At 38.8% G+C, this 26,675-nt stretch overlaps 1 protein-coding gene across 4 annotated transcripts in view; it reads left to right on the top strand.

Annotated features, from left to right (window-relative positions):
• The window catches only part of LOC117407395 (cell adhesion molecule 2-like), a 635,128-nt gene that overhangs the window by 575,348 nt on the left and 33,105 nt on the right, over positions 1–26,675 (top strand). For 3 of the 4 annotated variants that reach the window (XM_059028693.1, XM_059028692.1, XM_059028694.1), the window contains 4 exons: positions 7,921–8,082; positions 9,643–9,733; positions 10,355–10,533; positions 17,884–18,003. In XM_059028693.1, coding sequence (XP_058884676.1) covers positions 7,921–8,082; positions 9,643–9,733; positions 10,355–10,533; positions 17,884–18,003 — 552 coding nt within the window. The remainder of the gene's footprint in view (positions 1–7,920; positions 8,083–9,642; positions 9,734–10,354; positions 10,534–17,883; positions 18,004–26,675) is intronic. The other variant, XM_059028695.1, reaches the window with a different exon arrangement.

Here is a 26,675-nt window from a genome sequence, read left to right on the forward strand (position 1 = left end):
AAATCTGCGTACTGTACATAGTGAAGCAAACCCTGAGGGATGGTATTACTGTACATGAGGCATTCGTTCTGCATGTTTATATCATGCTGCCAAAGTAAAAAGATTAAAATAGTGCATTGTTTTTCCTTGTATCTAGGCACTGTTGTAAAGACAGCAGTACGAAACGTAGACCACACAAATTAATATATTTTTGTACTGTATGTTTGTTCCTTTCATTGTTTTTATTGCATTTTTTGTGTGATGTTTTATACATGTTTTTATGTCTGTTCACAACAAGCATTAAAAAAAAAAATCATACAGGTGAAGTGTGATTGAGGGTATATTTTAAATGAGGCATTTCCTGATGCAAATGGGTAAGAGGAGTAGACCAGACACATGACATGCCTTCACTGTATTTGCTCAAAAACAAATTCTTATGAAAAATAAATCTGAACATATTATTGGTTTGGACTTCCTTTCTGTATTTTTTCACATTTTATAAATGCATCTGCGCTGTCACTTTGTCCTAAGAGTAATGACTGTCATCAGCAATTCCCTATATATAGTCACTTGACTTGAATAATGAATAACACTATGTAACACAATTTTTGTTCCTGGGTAGTAAGTGTTATTTCCTAATTGCTTATGCCTCAAAAGTATAGAAAATGGCTATTATTCCCCACAAACTTTGCTTTTGTGACCAGGACAGTGATATTTTGAAATTTACCTATTTGTGTCTTTTCGTTCACATAAAGTCAGAAAAAAACAACATATGAATCCAAATTAACATGTATTTATACTAAAGTAATACAAAAATGACTACAAAAGATTTAGAAGTGAGTAGTTTTTCGAGATTTACAATTATACTGTAAATCACTTTCACGAATCAGCCCCCAAATGTAGTCTCCCATCATGTTTTCGTTATACTGTCCTTGGTTATGGCGTTCAAAGTCCAGTATATCCTGGTGGAAGCGCTCGCCTTGCTCCTCCGAGTACGCTCCCATGTTCTCCTTGAATTTATCAAAATGAGCATCAAGGATATGGACTTTGAGGGACATCCTACAGCCCATTGTGCCGTAGTTCTTCACCAGTGTCTCAACCAGCTCCACATAGTTTTCGGCCTTGTGATTGCCCAGGAATCCCCGAACCACTGCGACAAAGCTGTTCCAAGCCGCTTTCTCCTTACTAGTGAGCTTCTTGGGGAATTCATTGCACTCCAGGATTTTCTTTATCTGTGGTCCGACGAAGACACCGGCTTTGACCTTTGCCTCAGACAGCTTAGGGAAGAAGTCTTGAAGGTACTTGAAGGCTGCCGACTCCGTATCTAGAGCTCTGACAAATTGTTTCATAAGGCCTAATTTGATGTGCAGTGGTGGCATCAGCACCTTCCGGGGGTCCACCAGTGGCTCCCACTTGACGTTGTTCCTCCCCACAGAGAACTCGGTCCGCTGTGGCCAGTCCCGCCTATGGTAGTGCGCCTTGGTGTCCCTGCTGTCCCAAAGGCAAAGATAGCAGGGAAACTTGGTAAAACCGCCTTGGAGACCCATCAGGAATGCCACCATTTTGAAGTCTCCTATGACCTTGATGCCATCTCAGAAAAATGCAGATATGTATCCACTTAGGCAGCTGGAACTAAACTGAACTGGTGGGCTTAAGGCCCCTGTATTTATACTACTATTTAAATTACTGGAAAGTTCTAGAAAGTTCAAGAAGTTACTCCAAGTTTACTCAGCACTGAATCTATCTGGAATGTTCTGGAAAATAGGTAAATTTCAAAATATCTCTGTCCTGGTCACAAAAGCAAAGTTTGTGGGGAATAATAGCCATTTTCTATTGTTTTGAGGCATAAGCAATTAGGAAATAACACTTACTACCCAGGAACCAAAAAAAGAAAAAAAATTGTTACACGGTGTAATGAATGAAATATTCTGTCAGCATCCTACTATGTTTGAAGAAACATTTAGAACATAAGAAATCTTGTGAACAAGAAGAGGTCGTTTGGCCCACAGAGGCTTGTTCCTTTTTAGTACCTTATATTCCCACGGCTGGTATCTAATTGCGTTTCAAATGACCCCAGTGTTTTAGCCTCTGAGACCTCAGCTGGGATTATTATGTGAGAGAAACTGCATTTTAAGTTTTCTGAAGTAGTTTTTCCTTAACTGTCCTCAGGCCCTCTTGCCTGGTATGAATTAATGACGTTGGGTAGCATTTACACCAGAAGGCTTTTGTATGGTACAGCTACCTCATGTCTTGTTCTCCCAGTTTGTATCATATACTGTAACCATGTTGTTAGCGACAGAAAACAGAATTAATTGGGGTTGTAATCATTGCATAATGAGGTCATAATTTCTCTAGACTTGCACTGCTGTGTTTCTACCATACCAGTTAGTCTGTATTACTACAGTCGTGCCGCCTAATCGGGATACTGATAATCAGGATGTCTGCTTAAATGGGATACAACTCTGGGAGGCGGTTCTTCCCAGTGCTATTTATGTCTTTTAATTGGGACGTCACTTCATTTACTTGAGATACAGTATTTTCAAATGATGAACGAAGATCGCTCTTCAGAATAAGACAGTTTTGCGTAGCACAGTGCAGTGAGTATGTGATTACCATGTGACTTGCGTAAATGACGTTGAAGGAGCTGGGGTCTCCTGTGGTTTCTCAGGCTGCTATTGCAAAGAAAGTTGGCGTGTCAACATCACAGGTGCTGCACTTTGTGATAAGATGTGATTAATTATTTTTCATTTCATGTAGAAATAAAAAACAGTGATTTATTTTGTTTAGGAATAACAAAAAACAATTGACTCGTATTTTAAATTATCTATTTAACATTTTAACATTTTTGTGATTTTATTCTTTTTCTTTTCCTCTTGTTTAATTGGGACATCCGCTTGTTTGGGATATTTTTGCCACAAATGCCTTGACTTATTTATCCAGCAAAAATATCTACATTTTGGTGCTGGCACATAACACTCTATGTGGAACACAATGATGCAATACAAAAATTACCCATAGGTGTGCTGTTGAAGCCCATATGTTACTATAACAATCAATTAACTATGAGCAACTGTAATGCTGCGCATTTGAATACCCTATTCACACTGCCTAAATAATGTATGAGCAACAATTCTGAAAATGTCTTTTTCTGTATTGTTACCACGTGTTATCCTTGCAATTGTATTGCAAAACATATCACATTGTACACAATTTATGACTTGTACAATATTTGCCGAACTGTACCATACAGGATTTGTCCTCTACCTTTATTTTGAAAATGAATTATTTATTCTTCAATGTTTTTTGTTATGTAAATCCAAGATACTAAACAGCATGATGGCATGTTTAAATTTGTGTAGGATAAACATATATGGTGGGGGTTTCCATTTCACAAACTTTCAGCACGGCTGTTTTTTGGGTTGGAGTGCACAGTAACTCACAGTACCCTACCATCGATAGTGAAATGAAGACTTGTTTCCTTAGCGAAGTGGCATATTTGGTATACAATGAAAAATGCTGTGGAGCAGCCCTAGTGCGCAATGAGAAATAAATGGACTGGTACAGTTGTGAAACAGGACTGTGCTAACACACTAATTATATCTAAAAAAAGGTATTTATGACAAAAAAGTACCTGTATTGAAATCTTTGGAACTGACAAGTTCTGTCCCATTTCAAGCAGTGACTACAATGCCTCTTTTCCACTGTACAACCGTGCCGTGAGGGCCGTACTGAGCACTCACGGTGCGGTTAAGGAGAGCCTGGGTTGTTTTTCCACTGCAAAGCCTAGTCGTACTACTGACGTCACATGCAACGACAGATAGTTATTATTAATTAACTCAGTTTGCCAAAAGATGCGCAAGCAAATGGTGTTCAATAATTAATAGACCAACGGTACAGCTGTATCTTGTATCGCTATATTTTGTAAATATATTTAGGAATGTCTTTATAATCAACAAATTTTACTGATTAGATCGACTTACTTTGAATTAGTTTTGTTGAAGGGGAAAAAAAGGTTTTAAAAATATGACTTGCTAAAGATATCCCGTTTAAGGATAGTTGTTGTTTTTTCTAGAGTTGTTTTTTGTTTGGGTGCTTAAGAAAAAGAAGCTGTGCGAGTGCAACGAGAGCCATAGTTGTATGTATGGTACAGCTGTACGGTACTTTGTTTGACTATATTTTTGTAAATAAGTTTAGAATTGTTGTATTTTCCACATTTTTTTCTTAATATTCATATAATAAAAGTCAATTGGTATTATTTTGCGTTTTTTAGTATGTGAGTTAAGTGTACCGTACCCGGCAGTTAATGTCCATTTGCTTCAAATTGATAGAAATTCAGGCATTAACTTTCTCATTTCTGACACACGACTGCAAATCTTTCTGAGCACTTCTATCTGCCCACTGAGAAACTACAGCCTACACTTTCTCATTGTTCCAAAGCTGTACTTTTCTCTCATCACACTCGCTGCCCGTCATGTTTGTTATTTTTCTTTCTGGAGTGTACTGACTGATGCAACATAATGATGAAAATCCTTAACCCGCCCCCGGCCCAACTTGGTTCGGAGCCAGATTCAGATGTCTTGTAAGGCCGGAGTTTCACGGTTTGGTTCTCGTTTGGCTCGACAAATACCCAGTGGAGAACCACCCATACCTATGCCAAGCCAAGCCAAGCCAAGCCAAGCCAAGCCAAGCCAAGCCAAGCCAAGCCAAGCCAAGCCAAGCCAAGCCAAGCCCTCACGCGTCAGATGTGCCAGTGGAGAAGGGTATTAGACATCAATAATATGTAACTGTATTTCTTTAGTAATAAAGGGGTTATAACTTGAGTTTTAAAAGCTAACTGCTACCAAATGTTGCTTTGATTGCAATATCTTCAATATAATTTAATTTAATTCATTGCTTCCAGCACTGAATCACATTTAACCCTTTGCGGTCCAATGTCGGACCTGGTCCGACATCACAATTTTCCCTTTCCGGTCCAATGTCGGACCCTGTCCGACATCATCAAAAAGACGTAAAAAACAGGTCCCTAGTCGTTTTTTCTCCAGAAAAAGCCGAGAAAACCATTCAATGGCCGAGTGAGACCGATAGGAGCCGAGAGAAGCCAAAAAGATAAAAATAAATAAATAATACATGAATCTCATGAATACAGATAGCCCCACATAGATAACACGGACATAAACAAACAAGATAGCTGCTTCTGCATCCAGCGCTCAAAGAATATCACAGACATTTGCAGAGCTTTTTTTAGATGTTATAGTAATAAAATAATGACTTGGATCGCATTACACCGTGTAACAATTTTTTTTTTTTTTGGTTCCTGGGTAGTAAGTGCTATTTCCTAATTGCTTATGCCTCAAAACTATAGAAAATGGCTATTATTCCCCACAAACTTTGCTTTTGTGACCAGGACAGTGATATTTTGAAATTTACCTATTTTCCAGAACATTCCAGATGGATTCAGTGCTGAGTAAACTTGGAGTAACTTCTAGAACTTTCTAGAACTTTCCAGTAATATAAATAGTAGTATAAATACAGGGGCCTTAAGCCCACCAGTTTAGTTTAGTTCCAGCTGCCTAAGTGGATACATTTCTGCATTTTTCTGAGATGGCATCAAGAGGCTGCAAGCATCCGGCAGACGCATTTTGCTATGTCTGCGGCCAATTTATCACGACAAGAGTGAAAAAGTACTCCGTGGAAGCATCTGCTAAGATGTGTGAGGCCTACAAGGCATATTTTGGCATGCCTGTCGGGGATCAAGACAAACCCTGGGCACCTCATTTCACCTGCGAGCACTGCAAAAAAACTGCAAGTTTTACCAAGTTTCCCTGCTATCTTTGCCTTTGGGACAGCAGGGACACCAAGGCGCACTACCACAGGTGGGACTGGCCACAGCGGACCGAGTTCTCTGTGGGGAGGAACAACGTCAAGTGGGAGCCACTGGTGGACCCCCGGAAGGTGCTGATGCCACCACTGCACATCAAATTGGGCCTTTTGAAACAATTTGTCAGACCTCTAGATAAGGAGTCGGCAGCCTTCAAGTACCTTCAAGACTTCTTCCCTAAGCTGTCTGAGGCAAAGGTCAAAGCCGGTGTCTTCGTCGGACCACAGATAAAGAAAATCCTGGAGTGCAATGAATTCCCCAAGAAGCTCACTAGTAAGGAGAAAGCGGCTTGGAACAGCTTTGTCGCAGTGGTTCGGGGCTTCCTGGGCAATCACAAGGCCGAAAACTATGTGGAGCTGGTTGAGACTCTGGTGAAGAACTACGGCACAATGGGCTGTAGGATGTCCCTCAAAGTCCATATCCTTGATGCTCATCTTGATAAATTCAAGGAGAACATGGGAGCGTACTTGGAGGAGCAAGGCGAGCGCTTCCACCAGGATATACTGGACTTTGAACGCCGCTACCAAGGACAGTATAACGAGAACATGATGAGAGACTACATTTGGGGTCTGATTCGTGAAAGTGATTTACAGTATAATCGTAAATCTCGAAAAACTACTCACTTCTAAATCTTTTGTAGTCATTTTTGTATTACTTTAGTATAAATACATGTTAATTTGGATTCATATGTTGTTTTTTCTGACTTTATGTGAACGAAAAGACACAAATTCGCCCGTTTTCTCATTGGAAATAGGTAAATTTCAAAATATCACTGTCCCGGTCACAAAAGCAAAGTTTGTGGGGAATAATAGCCATTTTCTATACTTTTGAGGCATAAGCAATTAGGAAATAACACTTACTACCCAGGAACAAAAATTGTGTTACATAGTGAGGAATTTGGTGATAAAACGAGTGATCAGGAGATAATTTATTGGTATGCACTACTATGAAGAGGTTTGTGAAAAATACAGTGAACAAGGGGTGGTGCGGGGCTGGAGATGCAGTACTGAGTGTCCTGTTGCTATGCAGTGCCTTTTAAACCTGTTTTAATGTGAAAAAATACTTTTAATCAGTGTGTCTAAAATAAACTGTGAGTGTGAAAATAAATTGGACCTGACGCGCCTGCCACGCACTGAATAAATGGACAGCTAAGGGTTAATCCCTTTTTAATCATATTTAATCCAGTATTGTGTCCTGAAGATACTCATGTTTTATACAGTGTTTCTTTATATACATAAAAATAAAATTGATTTAGTCTTCAATGTTCTGGTGATTGAACTTGTTATTTAACCTTCATTATACTTTAAATAAATTGTCATTTAAATGGTAAAGCCATAAGTGACATTTTGGCAATTGTTGGTAATGTCTTTTGTGCTACAGAATTATTTAAAAGGAGAGTTGCAATAAACAAATGATGATTTTTTACTGAATACTGAGTTTTGTTTTTGAGTGTTAAACAAAATAAAAGCCATGTACTGTAAAGCTAAACTACTGTAAAATCAAAAAATAATATTGAGGTTAAAAAAGATGCATGAGCATAGGTACTTGTAAAACTGATCCATGAAGGCATATCCTGGGTGTTCTTGGAATGGCAATGTTTTGAGAAAGGCACCACCGAAAGCACAACTCAGAAAGCACGCAATTGGACGATTGGACCCACAGACACATGCAACGTAGTTTGACAAGCAACATTAGTGCCACAGCGGCACAAATCGCACACTTGTTTCCTATTGTACAATACGCTGGGACAAGTGGTCCTACCCACTATTAAAGGCATTCTCTATTTTTTGGTATTATATTATATTCATATACTTTTTTAGTTAACAAAAATGCTGTATTTAATATATTGGCTTCAAACTGTTTTTATTTGATTCTGTTGGTCAAGTATATTTCGGGGTGTCATTCAATGGTTCCGCTGTTCTATAAACACCTTTGCCATGTAAGGGTTTTGTTTCCAGGTGGAGACCATACTTGTGTGTTGTTTGTGTTACAAACAGAAACTGTTCCTAATATTCTGGCTGCACATAACTGATGAAGCTGCTTTTTTATCTTTAAACATAAAGGTGTAAAGGAAGTGAATGCCAGTGGAAAGACTTTCACAGTAAAAAGTACTCTGGAGCTAAAAGTGGACCGGAAGGATGATGGAGTCACAATCACCTGCAGAGTTGACCATGAATCTCTTAGCTCAGCACCACAGCTTGCTACACAGGTTCTTAAAGTTCACTGTAAGTAATACAATATGTTATTTATCCTGCATGTGTGGGTATGGGTAGTGGTTTTAGATATAAATATAATGCAAGCATACCTTTATATGAAAGCATACCTTTTTATGCATAAAAAATGATTGCAATATAAATAACACTGGTAAAAGACTGCAGTATAATTAATGTGTCTTCTCAGTGGAACAATGACAATGTATTTGATACGGGTGTAATTATGCATTGTGTATATTTAATATACTTCCTTTAAATGATTTATTGTGACATGTGGCAACACAGTCCACCAAATGGTTCTAGAAAGATAAATACATGTGATTCATAGTTGGTTTGAATACATGCTACCCCTGTCTCATTTACAGAACAGTCCATCATTCCTGATCATTTCATCTTATGACACATAGTATTTTCCGCATTTTTGTTTTTTATCTTTTAAAAAAATTCCCAGAAATTTTTCAGAGTTTATTTTACAAATATTAAAAAAAGGGATAAAATCGGTATAAAATTGTTTTTAATTGAAACATCTGTAAAAAAAAAAAAAAAATCTGGGGGAAAATTCTTAGTATACACACTTTACATGTGGAATATGATGCGTAGCAGTTCTGGTTTCTGATTAAGTTTAATGTCCCTGGCATGTATGATGAAACAGAATCTGTGCAAGTCGAGGCCACATTTTCCCAAGTTAGTTGGTACTTTGCGTACGTTTGGACAATCGCTGTGCTGACAGAAATAGTATCAAGGTTTATTCGCCTTGAAATCATAAAAAGAAAAGAAAATGGACAGAACTGGATGGTCCAAACCATCTTTTTGTATACTTCAAAACATTCTTTTTATTTTGAATATTCATAAGCTGATTTGTGTTTTCTCCCCATTCCTCATCCACTCAAAATATGATATTTTCATATAAGTATTTCAATTTATTTTTTGATCAAGCTAGTTACTACACCCTGCACTTGCCACAATAATCAGACTTTGATTGGCCAACAGAATCAGGTGATAATGTGTTTGTGAACAGAGAACCAATGTGAAATGTTTGAACGTTATTTGTTTCTCTGAGTTTGTGAACTCACTAAACGTACCTGCTGTATCCTAGGATACAGTGTAGGGTTGCTTATTACAATGTCAGAGTCAAAATAAAACAGTATTTAAATCAAAATATTGTGTATTTCCTAGAAAACAGTACCGGGAAAATATTGAATAGTAGACAAAAAACTGGGCATAAATCAGTAAAGACTGTTCAGTTAAAAAAAGTCCTGTAATTTTTCTGTTCAATTTGGAATAAACCAGAATGGCGGAACGCTACACATACTGTACAATGCTGCCCAGCTCAGACTTTTAGTTTTAAACATCTAGTATTTGCTATTATGTAGTATAGATTGCAGTGATTGTTTTGTTTTCATTTGGTTGAATGAGTATTTACTTGAATTTAATTTAATAATAAGTTATACATTATAATATGACAAGTGTTACCAGATGGCTGGGAGTTCTAATGAAGCTTTCTAATTAGCGAATGAGAAAGTTATGACATACCACTGTATTTCATAATATTTCTGTATTCAAATGTTGCAGATGCTCCTATTGTGAAGATCATCCCACCCCCTGAATTGCCACAAGAAGGACACTATTTAACATTGGTCTGTGACTTCAATGGGAATCCCATGTAAGTTAAATTTAAATGCCTACAGTAGTTATAAAACTATTTAGCAGACATCCCAATATCACATAAAATAATTGTTTTGCTTCTGTTCCAAATTCAAATGATGCACAATTTGAAGGGACTTAGCCTCATTACTGTTGTTGAAAGGCACTCTTTTGTAGGTCTGAATTAAAACATGTAACATTTATAATTATTTTTTATGTAATTTAATTTTAGATTCACAGTAATCTATAAATATTTACAACTGATGTAACCTTTCTCCAGTGACTTAGACTGAATACATTACATGACATGTATTGCCTGTTTCTAAATATTTCACAAGAATCGCACTGCAGGTATTGTCTAAGTCATACTATGCATATCAATTAACATCACAGATATATTTCTGATAAATACTAAAAGCATTCATTTAGAAACTCAGAAAATAGCTATACATCTGTTGATGTATCTGTCTTTCTAAGAGCAGGACCCCCTTTTAAAAGTTACAGTACCAAATCATTTTCTCCATTGAATATGAGCATACTAGAATTGCTCTGGGGGGTATAAACAGCATTTAGTTTCCAGTAGAACTGTTGTTGCATATCACCAGGTTTTATTATTTTCAGTTTAACCTTTTTTTGATAGTCCTGAACCAGTTATATGGACAAAGGATGGTGGGGAATTACCGGATCCTGACAGAATGACTGTCAATGGAAGGGAGCTGACAATTGCTTTTCTAAACAAGACTGACAATGGGACTTACCGGTGTGAAGTCAGCAACAGCATTGGGCAGGACAATGCAGAATACGTACTGTTTGTGTATGGTGAGTATAAAAAAGTCATGGCAACCACAAGCTCTTGGCCTTAAATATTAAGCATGTACACAGGCTTCTTTCCACACTTTGAACCAGGTAAGCTATGGGTGATTCATTTTTCATTATGTTTTTAGACACTTACTTTCAGCCAGATACAGTCTACTTGATAAAGTAACTATTGGGATTATAATATTTTTTTCTGCAGCCATACAACCTTGAAGCTTGTCTCTTCAGATCTCAGAAGCTATGCATTGTTGGGCCTGGTTAGCATTTGGATGAGGAACTTCAATGGAATAATTATGCAATTACAGTAGTGGTGTTGGTGGGGCCATCCTTAGGATAAACCGAGATCCTGTCTGCTACTGTGCGCAACAGAAAGCACTTTGTTACAGAAACACAATTTAGTGTTTTGCCAGTGTTATATCTTCATATCAGAAATAGTACTGTGAAACATTTGTAAAGGGTTTACTGAAGCGGAATGCTGGGGGGAAAAAATAAGCAGATCTGATATTTCTAGATGCATAATGTGCATTTTATATCTATTTGACTCCCTAATTGTTTTTAGGAGGCCACACTTATTTTTATGTATTTGTTTACGACAAGACACTATTACACTTCTTGTCCACTTTCTAAACTCTGTTTTAAACATTGTAAAATGGGCACTGAGAGGTTAAAAATTGAAAGTCTGTACTGAAAATTAAGCAAACCAAGTAAAACATGTGAAAAACTGAAATGAATCATGCTTAAAGTGCACGGATTTCATTTGCTCATCAGGGTTATGTTTACAAATGGGAAGCACATACCAGAAATGCAGTACCTGATGTTTCCCTAGCAAGAATAGAAAGCATCATTCTTTGAAATAAAGTTGAACAGGAGAAGGAAACTTAATGTCAGGGGAAACAGAGTGCAGAGGGGTCAGAGACAATAAACTGAGGAAGGCATTTTCATTTCATAATGAATGTTTTATAAATCTATAAAGTTGTTGCAACTGTAGATTATATCTCACAAAGAATTTACAGTAGGTTTGGGTTTTTTTATTCTTCCCTATGATGGGAAATTTGCACAGTTGCCAAAAGTAGTATTTTTCATAAATACAGTGATTGAACATAGAAAAAGAAAAACATGTCATACCATTGTAGATAGAACCTGAATGGGCAGCCAGAAATGATGAGTCTACAAGGTGTTTAAACTGTCCTGGAGGGTTACATTACTGCCTTTGATACCTTACTGCCATTTATGCCTTGAGGAAAGCGGGGGGAGATCTCTAGAGGAGCCTGTTATTCAAAATGGGCCACAAAATCATCCCTTTTGGTCAACAATAAACATTCAAATTTAATTCTGTCTTGTATACATAAGTACAAGAAAACTGAGAGCATGCTTTCTGCCCCCTGTAAAAGTATACCCATCCTGACAAACTTGCAACAGGGAGATGTAGCTTTTATATATAACAGAATACATGTTGGGATTGCTTTTTGCATAACAAATTAATCAGCTATATGATGAACAGCCCAATTACTCAAAGTGTCTTTTTCATAGACCAGTAGTTTCTAATGTATGGCCCAACCCTTGCTTTTATAATCCATATTTGAGAAAGCGCAGGACTTTTTGAAAATGAATGGTTTAGTACAGGTTAACTAGGAGAATAAAGAAAAGCCACATTAGTTGCGATTGGGGTTCGTGAAATACTGATGGCTGTAGCTGCAGTTAAATGATACTGGTATTCATCAAGTGCAAAGGATATAGGCTGATCTTACTGACTGTGCTCGGCTCACATATGACCCTAATTTGCTAATGACATGAGTGCTAAAAGCAATACATGCCATCTGATGATGGTAGTGTATTATTTATCACCATGTTCAACTTTAATTCTAATTTATTAAATGTATAAGCGGATGGCATTCATTAGAGTCTGCAGATACATGATAAACCACATATCTGAGCTCATAAAGGGTGATAAATAGTCACATTCAGTTGACAGACCTTCAGACTCATCTATAAAACGTTGTAAATTACTCTGTAATACTACAAGACAGCAGGGTAGGATATAAATGTGCAGCTTTTTGTTTCTGTGAAGAGAGTTTTGTGCTGTAGTCTTATCAAATAAGAAAGGTTTCAAGCTTGACATTAAAAATACACATTGACTTTCAATAACGTCAATATTACAACCATCAAAAGGATGAGGTAAATGGTCTTAAAAGAGAGCTGGTGCAAATAAAGAGAGAAAATCAAATCCTGAAATTGTCAGGGACGAGCAGTGGCTTTAATGGTCACATGGAAATAATTAAATATACATTATGTAAGTGGCATTTTTTTATGTTTTTTTTTTTTTTTTTAAATCACTATTTGCTCCAAAATGTCATTAGCGCCATATGAAAGGAGAAAAATGTTACAAAACATAAAAGTACTCTTAGGTATCTATTATCCCTTTCACACAGTGGGGTCAACATCCCACGTGACTGTATACCGGAAGCAGTTGTTTGCCTGAAGAGCTGGACTCTCTTTCTTTTAAATATATTTAGGGCTTCGGTTTTTATTAATTGTATTTTTCGGTTTTTATTTTTAACTATTTTTGAGTTTTATGTAAATCGTTTTTTTCGGGGCTTTTGTTTTTGATATACTGTATGAAATTAGTGTTTTTGGTTACTTTCCAAAATGCTTGACCTTTTGGGTTTTTTTCTGTCAAAATATGTATAGCAGTAACTCGACAGTACTTGCACACTTAAGTTGTACCTTCTTTCCATTGCTGTCTTCCACAACAAAATCCCTATGGGCACGGGCACATTCTTCTGGGGGTTTTTGTGTGTAGGCATTTTTGTACATTTCGCCACAATTCTGTTTTAAATCCTGATTGTAATTTCGTTTTAAATCTTGCAAGCGGAGTCTCCAATAGAAATGTAGGAATGTGCTGTCATTCAGTAGGTGGGGCGGGTTTAAAGTATTGAGAACGAATCAATGATAGATGCAAGTCAGGAAGGCAGGACATTGCCCAGCAGCACTGGGAAATGTATTTATTATTATTTTTGTAGTAGGTTTTATTTTTTAATGGGAATAGGGTTTTTCCGGTGTTTTCCAGTGTTTATTGGCTATCCACCGATTTATTTATTTATTTATTTATTTATTTTTATCAGGTTTTATCGGTTAAAACCAAAAATCAGAAGCCCTAAATATATTGTATCGCCTTCTTTGCAATAAAATATGCAACCTACGTTGTGCCTGAAGCTCCTGCAATTTGACACTTAACAGGTTGTTACATTGTGTAATATAACTGAAAATTTCAAGAAAACAAAATGCAGCCAAATTTACTTCTTCGACAAACGACAATGTAATTTTGTTTTGTGATTTTTGTTTGGTTTCCATTGCCATGAAAACAATCTGTTGACTGACAGGTTTGAAAGTTGTACTCACATGATCCCTTTGGCTGTGTGAAAGGGTTATGACGGTATTATACCGGCATAGATTGTGCAATTTCGTGCTGTGTGAATAGGTATTTAAACATTTTTAGAAACAGCTCTGAGACAGCTCGGTAGCGGCATTTGTTTGTGTGCTTATTCCTAGTTTTTATTTATTTTTTAACATTATTCAGTAACAGATGTTTTTCTCTTTCCAAAATAAAATGATGCTAATGAAACTGGAGAGAACAGGGTTATTTTAAATGCAGATGAAACAATGTATCAAGCTAAAGTTCTGTTTGTTTTTTTTTTGGTCCTTTTCCATTTTTTTCCATAACGAGTTCATTTTTGTTCACAATGCAGTTTGCAGATGAACTCGTTTAATTTATATGGTGTGTTTACCGGATGTTTACAATATCCTGCAAGGCATATTGAAAGATGGCAGCTATTGGTGTATTGCTCTGGTTTTTGATACCATGTTTTAGATTCTTACATATTGCTGTGGAAGAAAGCACTGGGGGAGCACTTCACTAATTTAATGAATACATTTCTTGAATGCCTATAGTAGAATAGTGCAGTATGCAGTTTATGCAATTCTGCACTGTTCTCCTACTGTCGGCATTAAACAAAGTAATTTGAGAAAATACTGAATAGTTTACTATTTTTGTGAGTTTTGTCCAGTTCGGCTTGGATTTTGATATCTGACCAAATTTCAAAGGTCTTTCATTTAAATGAATGAGAGCATTCTGGCTCTGCTTCAGTCAACAAGATCTGTCAGAACTGGGTGAAATGACAGTCAGTGTGTTTACATGAGCATAAGAATTCCGATATTTTTCAGAAAACCAAGTTTTCGGAAAACTAATTCCGATATCAAAAGTCATGTAAACACAGTTTTCTGAAAATGTATCAGAATATTCCGAAAGTCAGGTTTTGGAAAACAGCACCTAGAAATGTCTGATTAAATTCCGAAAACTAACAAAATGTATATCATGTAAACACACTTTTCGGAAAACTTATTCCGATAGCGTACTGCACATGTGCAAACTTTGACCTTCCTGCCTTTCCTGATTCCTGCACGTGGATTTAGAAAACAAAGAAAATAATAATAATCTATAGTCAGTCTGCATGCATCCATTTGTCTGGTTAGGGATAAAGTAATACATTTGTTAAAGTCCGTATGTATTTGTTAATAGCCCATACTGAAGCAGCAAATGTTTTCCAGCTTTAAAATGACATGAGAATTTAAAATAATGTCTGCAAAAGGAACTGGTAATATGGAACAGGATGAGCTGTTGGAAAGGCTGATTGCACATTGTGAGGGATCTGAATACAGGTATAGGATAGTAATCTTTGAATTTAAGACCTGACACTTCGATAAAGCACTTGCATTATTGGATTTGTCTCCGTTCTGTCGCAGAAATGTCTTTATGTGGACTCGGTATGGTTTCCCAAGCGGACGTTGTTGTTCACACTTCACACCAAACATATTGTATCAAGTGCGGACTAAACCCTGTAAACGGACCCAGTGTGAACACAGCCTAAGACAAATGAAAACAGATGTCAGCATTATAGTTATACACTATATACAAAAAGGTGTCAGCCCTGTAAAGATGTAAAAGTGGCTAACTCAAACAAGAAACAATTGGGGCAAACGTGGCCCCCACTTTAGCTACTTTTATGTTAGAGCAGCGGTTTTCAATCTGTGGTCCGCCGGCTCCCTTCAGGTGGTCCGTAATTACGGAAAGGAAGCAGCAGCATAGTTTATAGATCCCATTGCACAACATTTGAGACAACATTTGAGACCTTAAAAAGCAGGAAGAAAATGCATACATGGAGAATATCTCCAAGTTAAAAAAAGGTTTAAACTCTCCGTCATATTTAGTTTTGGAGTGTCTAAAATGTATTCTTTACTAGGGAGTCTTCGTGTATTGCTCTCGTAATTGGGTTGGAGGTATGAAGCAAAGCTTCATGCCTTCAACCAACAGAGACGTGTGTTAATGCAACACAACACACAAGCCCTGGAGTGTGTTATCCTGCTTATAAAACAGATACGATAAAAAAAATGTATTAAAAAAAAGATATATCCTTCCGCTTTGGAGAAAAAAATATCCCCTCAAACAAGTTTCTGTTGTTGTAAACATTAAAATGGAGGTTTTCAACATTTCCATTTATTGTAATTAATTCAAATGAATGACCCCTCTGTGCTGGTCATAATCGCTCCGTAAACAGAGCTGACATTAGCCTTGTTAGTGACCAAGCATTTAAAAATGCCAATCAGGTATTTTTGTTGATAATGAAAAGATATAGAAAAGAAGGCAAAGACAAAGTTCACTTTCCACACATTACTACCGCTAACCTGGAGAAGCTAATACATTATGGCCTTTGCTAAATGCATTATTGGCCTTTTTAAATGCTTGGTCACTAACAGGGAATTGCTGTTTATGTCAGTACTGTTTACGAAGTGATGGAGACCGGCATGAAGGCTAACAATAACACAACAAAGCTAGAAATTGAGTATTGACCAGTCGAATTATGCTGAAGCATAGAATTATCACAGACCATTTACATTTTCGAGACAAACTGTTTTTATTGTCTGGTCTGCCGAGATAAAAAAAATTAAAATTCGGGTGATCCGCGAGCAAAAAAGTTTGAGAACCACTGTGTTAGATCTTTATATGGCTGGTCCATTTTTGTACATGCGAAATGTTTTTGAACAGATCATTTAAGCATCTCCTATAATAAACAGGAAAGTTACCAAAAAAGGCAAAATAGACCTTTTGTCTGTGTAGAACAATGGAACAATCCACTCACAGACACATTACTCACAACAGTATAGCTGAATAGCTCATCAATGAATTATGAATCATTTATGCAGATCAAATTTAAGAACAAAAACAGGCAGCATTCAACCATAACGTGCTTTATACATATGATACTTTATGAGTACAGTCCTATTTGCCTAATACATTTACCCTTAGTTATTGATGTTCAACTGTGGTTAGTATCTCAAGTTTAACAGGGAAAAGTAAGTTGCCTTGTAAATAATTGTATGTAGAATTTACTTTACTGTAGTCTCTAGGCAAATTTGTCTATTAGAGTTTCATAGATTGCTACCGTATCTTCTAATGATTTAATAATTTATATAGCTCCTGTGTTTCCAAACCATACAGATCAGGATGGCAGAGTGACCAATAGAAATGGACTTAGATATTTAACCAATTGCTTTCCTCTAGGCCAAAGGCAAAATAAATCAAGTAACAATTGACATTTAACATTTTACATAGCGTAATATTTTTTTTTTTTTCATTAAACAATAAAAAAGCTAACTTTTCTGTTCATCAAAAAATCCAATAACATTAAGATATGCCTAATATATGTCTAATGCTAGATTGCCCCATCGTTTTTGAGTGCTTATTGTTGTGCCTTGCTTGCAGTACATTCTTTTGCCTAGCCCTTGCCTCACAATCTTTATTTCCCAGTCAGACAGACCAGCAGCTGATTGGATATGGTTATAGAGTAAAGACTGCTATGAAATGTAGTGCTGAATTTTGGAACTGGCACAGAACAAGAAGTGTTGAATAAGTCAATAATATGGGTGTGCAGGGTAACACTTATAAACGAGAATTCATTATGAGTATGGTTTTAGCCCCGCCCAAAATACACATTAGGACTGCCAAATAATGTCAAAACATGTCTGGTCACTTTCTGGGTTCTGGAAATGTGTATAAAACATTTTGGGTTTCTGAGCTTGTTCATTCAGCATCACTTGGCTACATTTTTTCTTATGACATTTTTACTTTGTTATATATATATATATATATATATATATATATATATATATATATATATATATATATATATATATATATATATCAATTTTGTTATCATTTATTATTTGTTTACATTTAAACACATTTTTTTATGTTTACCTTTTGGTTTCTTTTATTTGTTTTGTTTTCCTGTTCACCAGATTTTCCCACAACTTTGTCTCCATCCACAACCACACCTCCCCAAACCACAACAACCACCACAACCACAGTATCCATAGAAACCTGTGCAGCCACATCTGCAGCAACTCCCAGCACCACAGGTACAGTATTACAGACACACTATATATACTTTGTATTCACTATATATACACTGTGTGTGTGTGTGTGTGTCATATATATATATATATATATATATATATATATATATATATATATATATATATATATATATATATATATATGTATGTGTGTGTGTGTGTGTGTGTGTAAGCGATAAGGCATGACAGGGTGTGTGATACAGTCCAAAATCACCACGGCCCGGGGGCATTGCAACCGCAAGGCGAAGGCAAGTGGCGTATATCACACATCCTGAAGTGCCTTATTACACTTATAAAATGGGTTAACTAACTAAATTAAAAAAAGTATACTTTTTTTAATTAACAAAAAGATTATTTTTATTAAATATCCTTCTGCCTAAAACAGCTAAGAAAAAATTGGTTCCACATATACTCAATTTCTGGAGAAACTGAGTCTATAGGGACGTGGCATGCAAATAAGCTGCCAAGTACACTTTCAGCATAGAGAGGGACCTTCCCCTCTCTAGCAGATCTTGCAGAAACCGTAAAATAATTGCTATGGGGCAGTAGATGGGGTCATGACCTCTGGCCATGCAACACTTCTAAAAATACCTCCATTTATAAGCATATATTGCTCTTGTGGAGGAAGCCCTAGCGTTCTTCAGTGTACTAAATGCCGCATCTGAGAGCCATAAGGCGGACAGAAAGTCCCGTTCAGGGGCCATATGCAGCGGGATCTCCCAGGGGGCCTCCAGGAGAACTGTGAAAAGGGAGCAGCGGCATCGGCTGGAAAGCGTATAAAAGTGCTCTGGGCCATTCATTGGGTAGGGCGTCGACGCCTAGTGGACCTCCACAACGGCGGAGGGAGAACCACAGGAGGCAATGAGTCGTCTCTGCCGAGGCAAAGAGATCGACCAGGGCTTCCCCGAAGCAATCCCAAATGCGCAGAACCACCTGAGGTTGGAGTCGCTATTCTGACGGGTGAGGGCCCTCAAGAGAAGGTCCACCACCCGGTTCACCACTCTGGGGAGGTGAACAGCCCAGAGGGACAATAAATGCTTCTGTGCCCAGATCAGCAGCCAAAAGGCAATGCAGTGTAACCCCGAGGACCAAAGCCCACCCTGGTGGTTCACGTACGCCACTGCTGACATGCTGTCAGTGCGCACGAGGACATGTCTGTTCTGGGGCAGAGGAAGGAAATGCTGGAGAGCAAGGTGCACTGCTCTGAGCTGTAGGAACAACTAAATAATTGATAATTGAATGTTTATCTGGGTTGATTAGTTATCTTACTAACAATATTTAATTGACGTGTTACAAAGATCGAGGATTTACTGTTAACACACATTCACATTCAGACACAAGGAATGTTTAGTCAATAGTAGTATGTTATTAAGTACACAACTAATAAACAGAAATCAGAAAAGTTAGAAAGTAAATCTCTTAGTCTTTAAGAACAAAACACAATTCAAAACTCTCACTGCCTTAACTTGACTAGCAGGCAATTGAAATATAACACTGCCTGTCTCCTCACACACAAACTGCAGCGAGAGCAAGCTGTGACGTTGCTAGTCGCTCGCTCACACACACATCCAAGCACAAAGTAAATCTGAGATAATGCAGACAATCTTAGAATATATCACATTAAGCTTATTAATGGTATATAGATTAAGTATATGGCAAGTTTACTTTTAACAAAATTCTTCATACAACAATATGAGGTAGATTACTTATAGTTACTTCATCAAGTTTCACTAAAAGTTATTTCATATGCAAAGTGTGCAAACTAAATAATAAACAGTTCAATTCTATGTGACTGTGTTACAATAATTAATTTAGTTCCATGAAAGGAAAATGCAACTGAAATTATGCTCAACAGTTCCTTGAAGCTTAGACTTTTGGTCTACTGGCTTGGAAACTCAATCTGTTGAAGTGTCCAGTACAAAAACACTCCTCTCCGCAACAGTCTTCAATCCCACATTGGATCAAACTCGGCAACAAAGCTTTCAATTCTCGATAAAATCAACAAAGTCTTCAGTCCTCAGTATAGGATCCACAACAGTGCCTGTCCGCTCTGTCCTCTTCGCTGAATCTTTTAGCTATGCAGGTAGCAGGGCACAGTTTATTTTGGATACTGTGGTTTTAGGTGTACAACAGACCTAGACTGGTTTGTCTAAGTTTTACGGCCATCCTCCAGCCGGGCCTTAGTCTCGTTGCTTGTGGTATGGAGTCACTTGCAGCTTGCTTCCTTGTCTTGGGTCCGTTTTCAGGCAGAGTCCCATCTTGGTTCTTTTTTTAGGCAGAGTCCCGGAGTTGCAGCTTTGTTTAGTAGAGTGACAGCACCTTGTTTAGCATTCGATGTGGACTGCAACATTTTCAGTTTTGCTTGGATATTTAGTCTTTTTCCACTGGGAAATCGCTAGTTTATGTCTTCCTTGCGTCAAAACGATGGTTGTTGCACATGTGAATTATCGGTACATAATTCAACTGTCCGCTCAGGCTAATCCAGTCCAGGCGCCAGTCACCTAATCAGTAGGTCACACAGTTCACTCTGTCTGCAAACCAGAGGCTCCCTTCTCGACACAGCAGTTTGCCCTGTTTCTCAAGACACAGTTTCATTAATGAATCCAGTTACATTTGTAATACACGTTCATGTATTATCATATTCAGGGAATATGTCCCACAAGTTCCAGTGTATTTATGGCAGGGATGTCCAGGACCCGCTGACTCCTCTGCCTGCCCAGACCGCACCCCAACCCAGGTTGGATGCGTCTGTCGTCACCACTTGACGGCTGTGTATCACTCCCATCAATACACCTTTGCACAGGTGGGAGGTTTGTCTCCACCAGCACAGGGCTTCCCAACATGAGCGAGACACCGTCAGCCGTCAGTCTCACTTGGGGTGTAGCCGAAAGGCATTGAGCCACGCTTGCATGGGGCGCATATGCAGTAACCCCAGTTGGATAGCTGATGAGGCTGCCGCCATCAGACCCAATAGTTTTTGACACAACAACAGTTGCACTGTGGACCCCTGTTGAAATAGTGGCCAGACAGTTTTGAATAGCCGCTACTCTGTCGTCCGACAGATAGGCTCGCATGGTAAGGGAATCCATCCGGAGACCAAAGACCGTACACTGCAACGGTATTAATTGACTCTTGGCCTCATTGAGAGTGAGACCCAGTCTCGCTAGATCGTTTGCCACTGTTGCCGTGTGGGCCACTGCTCCTTCCTGTGACTGGGAACAGTTCAACCAGTCGTCAAGGCAGTTCATCACCCTGATCCCTTTCAGTCGCAATGGAGCTAGGATTGCATCCATGCACTCCGACAAGGTGCGGGATGCTAAGGAGAGGCTGAATGGCAGCACAGAAAACTTGAATACGCTCCCCTGAAAGGCGGCTTGTCTGCGCCCTCTAAGGAAGTGAGCGGGGCCGCTTGCTTCAGCACACTGGGCGCTGAGGCCGGACGATCCCAGAAGGGATGCTGGGAAGGGCTGAGGGCGGGATCCTCAGCCTGTGTCCTGAACACGGACCGGCGTGGCTCAGCTGCTGTCGCCCAAGGGACCTGCAAAAAGTTTGCAGCGCGTCCCATCAGAGCCGACATGGAGCTCGAAAACGGGGATGCACTAGCTTCTGAGGCAACCTCTCAGTGGGGAAGGAGTCCTCGTTCCAGGAGGCTGATATAGAGAGCGCATCCTCCTCCTCTGCCATCCGTGATGGCTCAGTCATAGGGGACGAACATTCCATCCCCATGACCCTGTCAAGCCTTTTGCGAAGCACCCGGGGCTGGAAAGCCGCACAGTTGTTGCAGAACGTCTTGTCCCCTAGGGCTGTAGTGGCGTGCTGGACACCCAAGCACTGCACACACAATGTATGCCCATCCTCCTGGGGCATGTTCGCCCTGCAGGACGTGCAAGCATGGAACCAAGATATGCTAGCTGGGTATAACCCTAGGCACTGCACTCCGTCTTGCACCGAGTAGAAAGCACTGGAGTGCCTAAGCACCGCGTGCACTGAGGTACCGAAGTACTGTGTGTGGCGAGTGCACCGAGCACCGTGTGTCCCGAATGCCCTGTGCACCGAGCACTGTGTTCCCCGAGTGGACCAAGTACAGCGTAAACTGAGGTGCTGTGCACACTGATCACAGTGCGCACTGAGTGCACCGAATACCTTGCACACAGAGTACCATGCGTACCAAGCAGCGTGTGCACTGAGTACCATGCGCACTGAGCACTGCGTGCACCAAGTACACTGAGCACAGAGGCACTATGTGCACCGAGGTACCAAAATACCCTACGCACTGTGCACATCGAGGCACAGAAGTACCAAGGGCTGAGCATATACCGAGGTACCAAATCACCGGGGGGCGGGCGAGAGCTCAGTTAGTTGCGGAAAAAACAGAAGGGAGAACACACTTTTTTTTTGAAGGCCCAACGCACCGAGGTTGTGGGCCGAGGCAGCCGACGAGGACAGCAGAGCAGCCTAGAGCAAAGCCCCGGTGGAGGAACACATGGCTGACTGACTCTTGTTTATTTTGCCTGAGCTATGCGAACAACAGCCGGCAGACTCACTTAAAGGCAGGGGCAGCAAATGGTGGAGGAATGGAGTTCTCCCTGAAGGTGTAGGTTGCAAGACAACACACGCACACACCAATACTGCACAGGCAGTCACAGTCATACGACGGAGAAAATACGGCCTGCTACATAACTGAAGCAGACCGTGAAGAAGGAGGAAAAAAGACACTCCAAATGGAACTGCTGATTCCATGAGAGTTGCAAGCCGGCTCGCAGCACGAATGCAAGGGAATTACAATCGATTCAGAGGAGCTCTTTCAAAAACTACACTTGGATTAGTGACACAGAAACGTACCTTACCATAGGTAAGAGGAAGTGAGCTCCACGGAGCGACTATTTATTCCCTCGGCAGGCGGGACCGAGGACGTCACTCCACAGAGGGGCCTATCGGCAGCTCTGACATACAATGCTCAGCGAATACCTACTTAAGGCAGGCATATCCCAAAAGTATTGGTTGGTGGTCAACCTGGATACTAGTTGCTATTGCTATTGTGGTTACTGTTTTGCAGCTTACAGCAACCACTATTCTCCATTTATTTATTTTTTACTTTATTTGCTATACTAAATTTAAATAGATAGATTGAATTTATAGGACAGTGAGGAGGCAAACTTTTAGTTTATTTTGAAAGACAATATTCAGAGGGTGTGCAGTAAAACTTTTCTTTCAACAAGTAGACAAAATTAAATGAATACTGTGTTTACATATTTTATGGCAGATTGATTTGGAACAGAGGTTAAACATACTTTGATAGATAACATTCAAGGTCCTTTACCAGAGATTAGGGACCTCATATTGACCAATCAGGTTAAAGGAAATCCCCAATCCATTAGAACAGAAATCCCCAATCCAACATTAGTCTATACAATTCCTGTCTGTACAGTAAATCAACCCATACACACATAATAATCATAGCTGTTGGGAGATGACTGAAGCGTTCAGGATGCTGAACCTTGAGCACCTGTAACTTAGAGACAATATAATTGGATATTTTACTTTTTTACTTGTTTTAATCTTATTTTTTTCTACTCCATCCCTGCCTTTGTATTTCTCTGCATGCCTTGTTCTATGTTTCAGTGTTTACATCCCAAGCCACATCTCTTGGACAGCTGAGAGCAGGGTTAATACATTAATCATTTTTTAAAAATCTGAAATGTTATATAAAAAATTATCTGTAATAACCTGTGGTCTCAAGCTTTGTTGACTCTGGAGTCCCATTACTACATTACTACAGCATTTTTTCAGGGAGTAGGTATCAATAGATGTTTCTAACTAAACTAACAGAAACTAAAATTGCCATTAATATGTTAAGGTCCCTGCAAGAACTGACACATACTGCACTGTATGTTAGTGGGGTACATACTTAAGCATTGTGGCAACTATGAATGTTAAGCTATTCTGAATGCCCCAGGGGCTTTTCTGAACATTCACAACATATTCAAAATCCAATGGCAGTAATAGTGGTTTACTATGTTTACAAGGATGAAATACTTTAACAATATAATTGTCATTGCTTGCTGCAGAATGTCACTTAAACCAAAGCAATATCAATACATAGTTATATTTGACATGCTTTTATCACAACCATGTAGATAGAAATTGCTTGTAGTTTTTTTTTGTTTGTTTGTTAGTTTGTTTTTTGCAGCTGCCATTACTACAGTTTGGCCACTTCACTGACAAAAAAAGTGTTATATAAAGTGGAAGTGTAATATAATTCAAAACAGACCAGTCAGCTTTATTGGTAGTTATGTAATTGCTTACTGTAAAAGTAGATTCACAAATTATCAATCTCTGTAAAAATGAAGACAAACATATTTTATTTTGCATTTGCAAAATTGTGTTCTTCACATAACAGCTCATAATAACTGTTTTACACAAGATAGCCAAGTTAACACCATCGGAGGCTACTGAGACAGCAGATGGAAACACAGCTTTCCAGAAATCCCACTAATGTTAAAAATAATTCAGATCTGATGAGCGACTGGCTAGTCCTTCAGCACAATTCTCCTCATCTTTTACATATTGGCACCTGGCCTCGTGTGGGTGAGTTTTATTATCCTTAAACACAAACTAAGGTCTCAAAATGGAATTAACCCTTTGCGGTCCTATGTCGGACCTGGTCCGACATTGCAATTATTCCTATCTGGTCCAATGTCGGACCCTGTCCGACATCATCAAAAATACGCAAAAAACGGGTTTCTAGTTGTTTTTTCTCCGGAAAAAGCCGAGAAAACCATTCAATGGCCAAGTGGGAGCGACAGGAGCCGAGACAAGCCGGAAAAAAAGGGCGTATCTCATGAATAGTCATACTTGCCCCTGGCATCAGATAACGGCGGCCATAAGGAAACAAGCTGGCTGTGACTGCATCAGCGCTCAGAGAATATCACGGACATTTGCAGAGCTTTTTTCAGATGTCATAGTAATAAAATAATGACTTGGATCGCATTATTGAGGCGTTTGGTGATAAAACGAGTGATCAGGAGATGATTGATCAGTATGTACGACTATTATTATTATTATTATTATTATTATTATTATTTATTTATTAGCATATGTGAAAGCTGTAGCGAAAGAAAGGGTGGGGCGGGGCTGGAGATGCCTAGTGAGTGCTTTGTTAATATGCAGGGCCTTTTAAACCCGTTTGACTGTGGAAAAAAAAATACTTTTAAACAGTGCGTCTAAAATTAACTGCACATGTGAAAATAAATTGGCCTGACACACCTGACACGCACTTAATAAATGGACTGCAAAGGGTTAAGAAGCTTATCCAAATATTTGCAGTCATTTACCTAAACTCCCTCTCCTTACATTCCCCCACACACTATTTACATCTACAGGGCTTTTGCCTTGCCACAGTGACCACCAATGATTAGTACCTAGTAGTACCTTTTTAAAGCATGTATATTGATTAATTATTTTAAATCCTCTGCATGTCAAACATTATTGGATAGATGTCTTCTAATTTATTGTCAATAAATATTTTTCATAGGAGTATAACATGCAGTATTTTTTAATCACACCAATTATATTTTTGGTGTCTGTATTGCAATTAGTCCTCTCTGCATAATAAAATAATCAAGAAGTTCAAAACAGATGGATCCAGTGTTGTACACAAATGCCTTTGTTAATCCAAAAGTTATCAGTAGAATCTCTGATTACACATTGTATTGTGTTTCTAACATTTACACTAATTACACTATTTACACACATGTTTTTCGTAGTTACAATGTAACTGTAGTTTGTTTACAAATATAATGTATCCAATTGCTAATCTTTTTTGTAGTTCTGCTGCACTGGTTGTATGTGTACAATGCAATTACTATTGAACTACATGGGCAATTACAGTTTAGAAGCCCATAACTCTTTGTGTGTCAGGAGGTGAGTGGTGTGGGGAGGAAGAAGTGAATGTCCAAACAGCAAGTACAGTTTTTCAAAATGTCCATTTAACAACAAAAATAAATACACAGCTCCCAGTCCTACTCAAACCCTGTACATAAAACAACAACTGCGCTCCGGCGCATTAGTTTCATTGTAAGGGCTGTACTCACATAGCTGCATCCCCTCCCTCCTCATCACATATCCCAGCCCTCAGAGTGGTGCCGAAGAAACACTCAGCTAACCCTAATCCCAGATGGTGTTCATTCCTGAGAAAAAAAAAAACAATATTTTGGTGGTCTTTACCCGCAAGATACTTCACCTGGAAGGTAAAGAGTTGCAGCACCAGATACCACCGAGTTATCCGGACGTTCGTCTCCCTCATCAAATTTAATCACTTAAAATGGTCCATAAGAAGGAAGGAACGTCCCAATAGGTAATAGCGAAGAGTGTATGTAGCCCATTTGATGGCCAAACAATCTGTCAATGACGGAGTAGTTCCTTTCTCTGGGAGACATTTTCTTGCTTAGGTACACAATGGGATATTCTACTCTGTCAACTTCTTGGGACAGGACCGCCCCCAGACCAATGTCTGAAGAACTCTTTGCTGAAATCTGGTGTAATTAGGACCAGGGTTTGGTGTTGTTTCCTCTTAATCATATCAAAGGCCCCATGACACTCCCCTGTTCACTTCACAAAATTTGGTGCGTTGTTCTTGGTGAGATCAACTAGGGGGTTAACGATACTGGAATACT

This window comes from Acipenser ruthenus, chromosome 8 (genome assembly GCF_902713425.1).
Source record: "Acipenser ruthenus chromosome 8, fAciRut3.2 maternal haplotype, whole genome shotgun sequence".
Lineage (NCBI taxonomy): Eukaryota > Metazoa > Chordata > Actinopteri > Acipenseriformes > Acipenseridae > Acipenser > Acipenser ruthenus.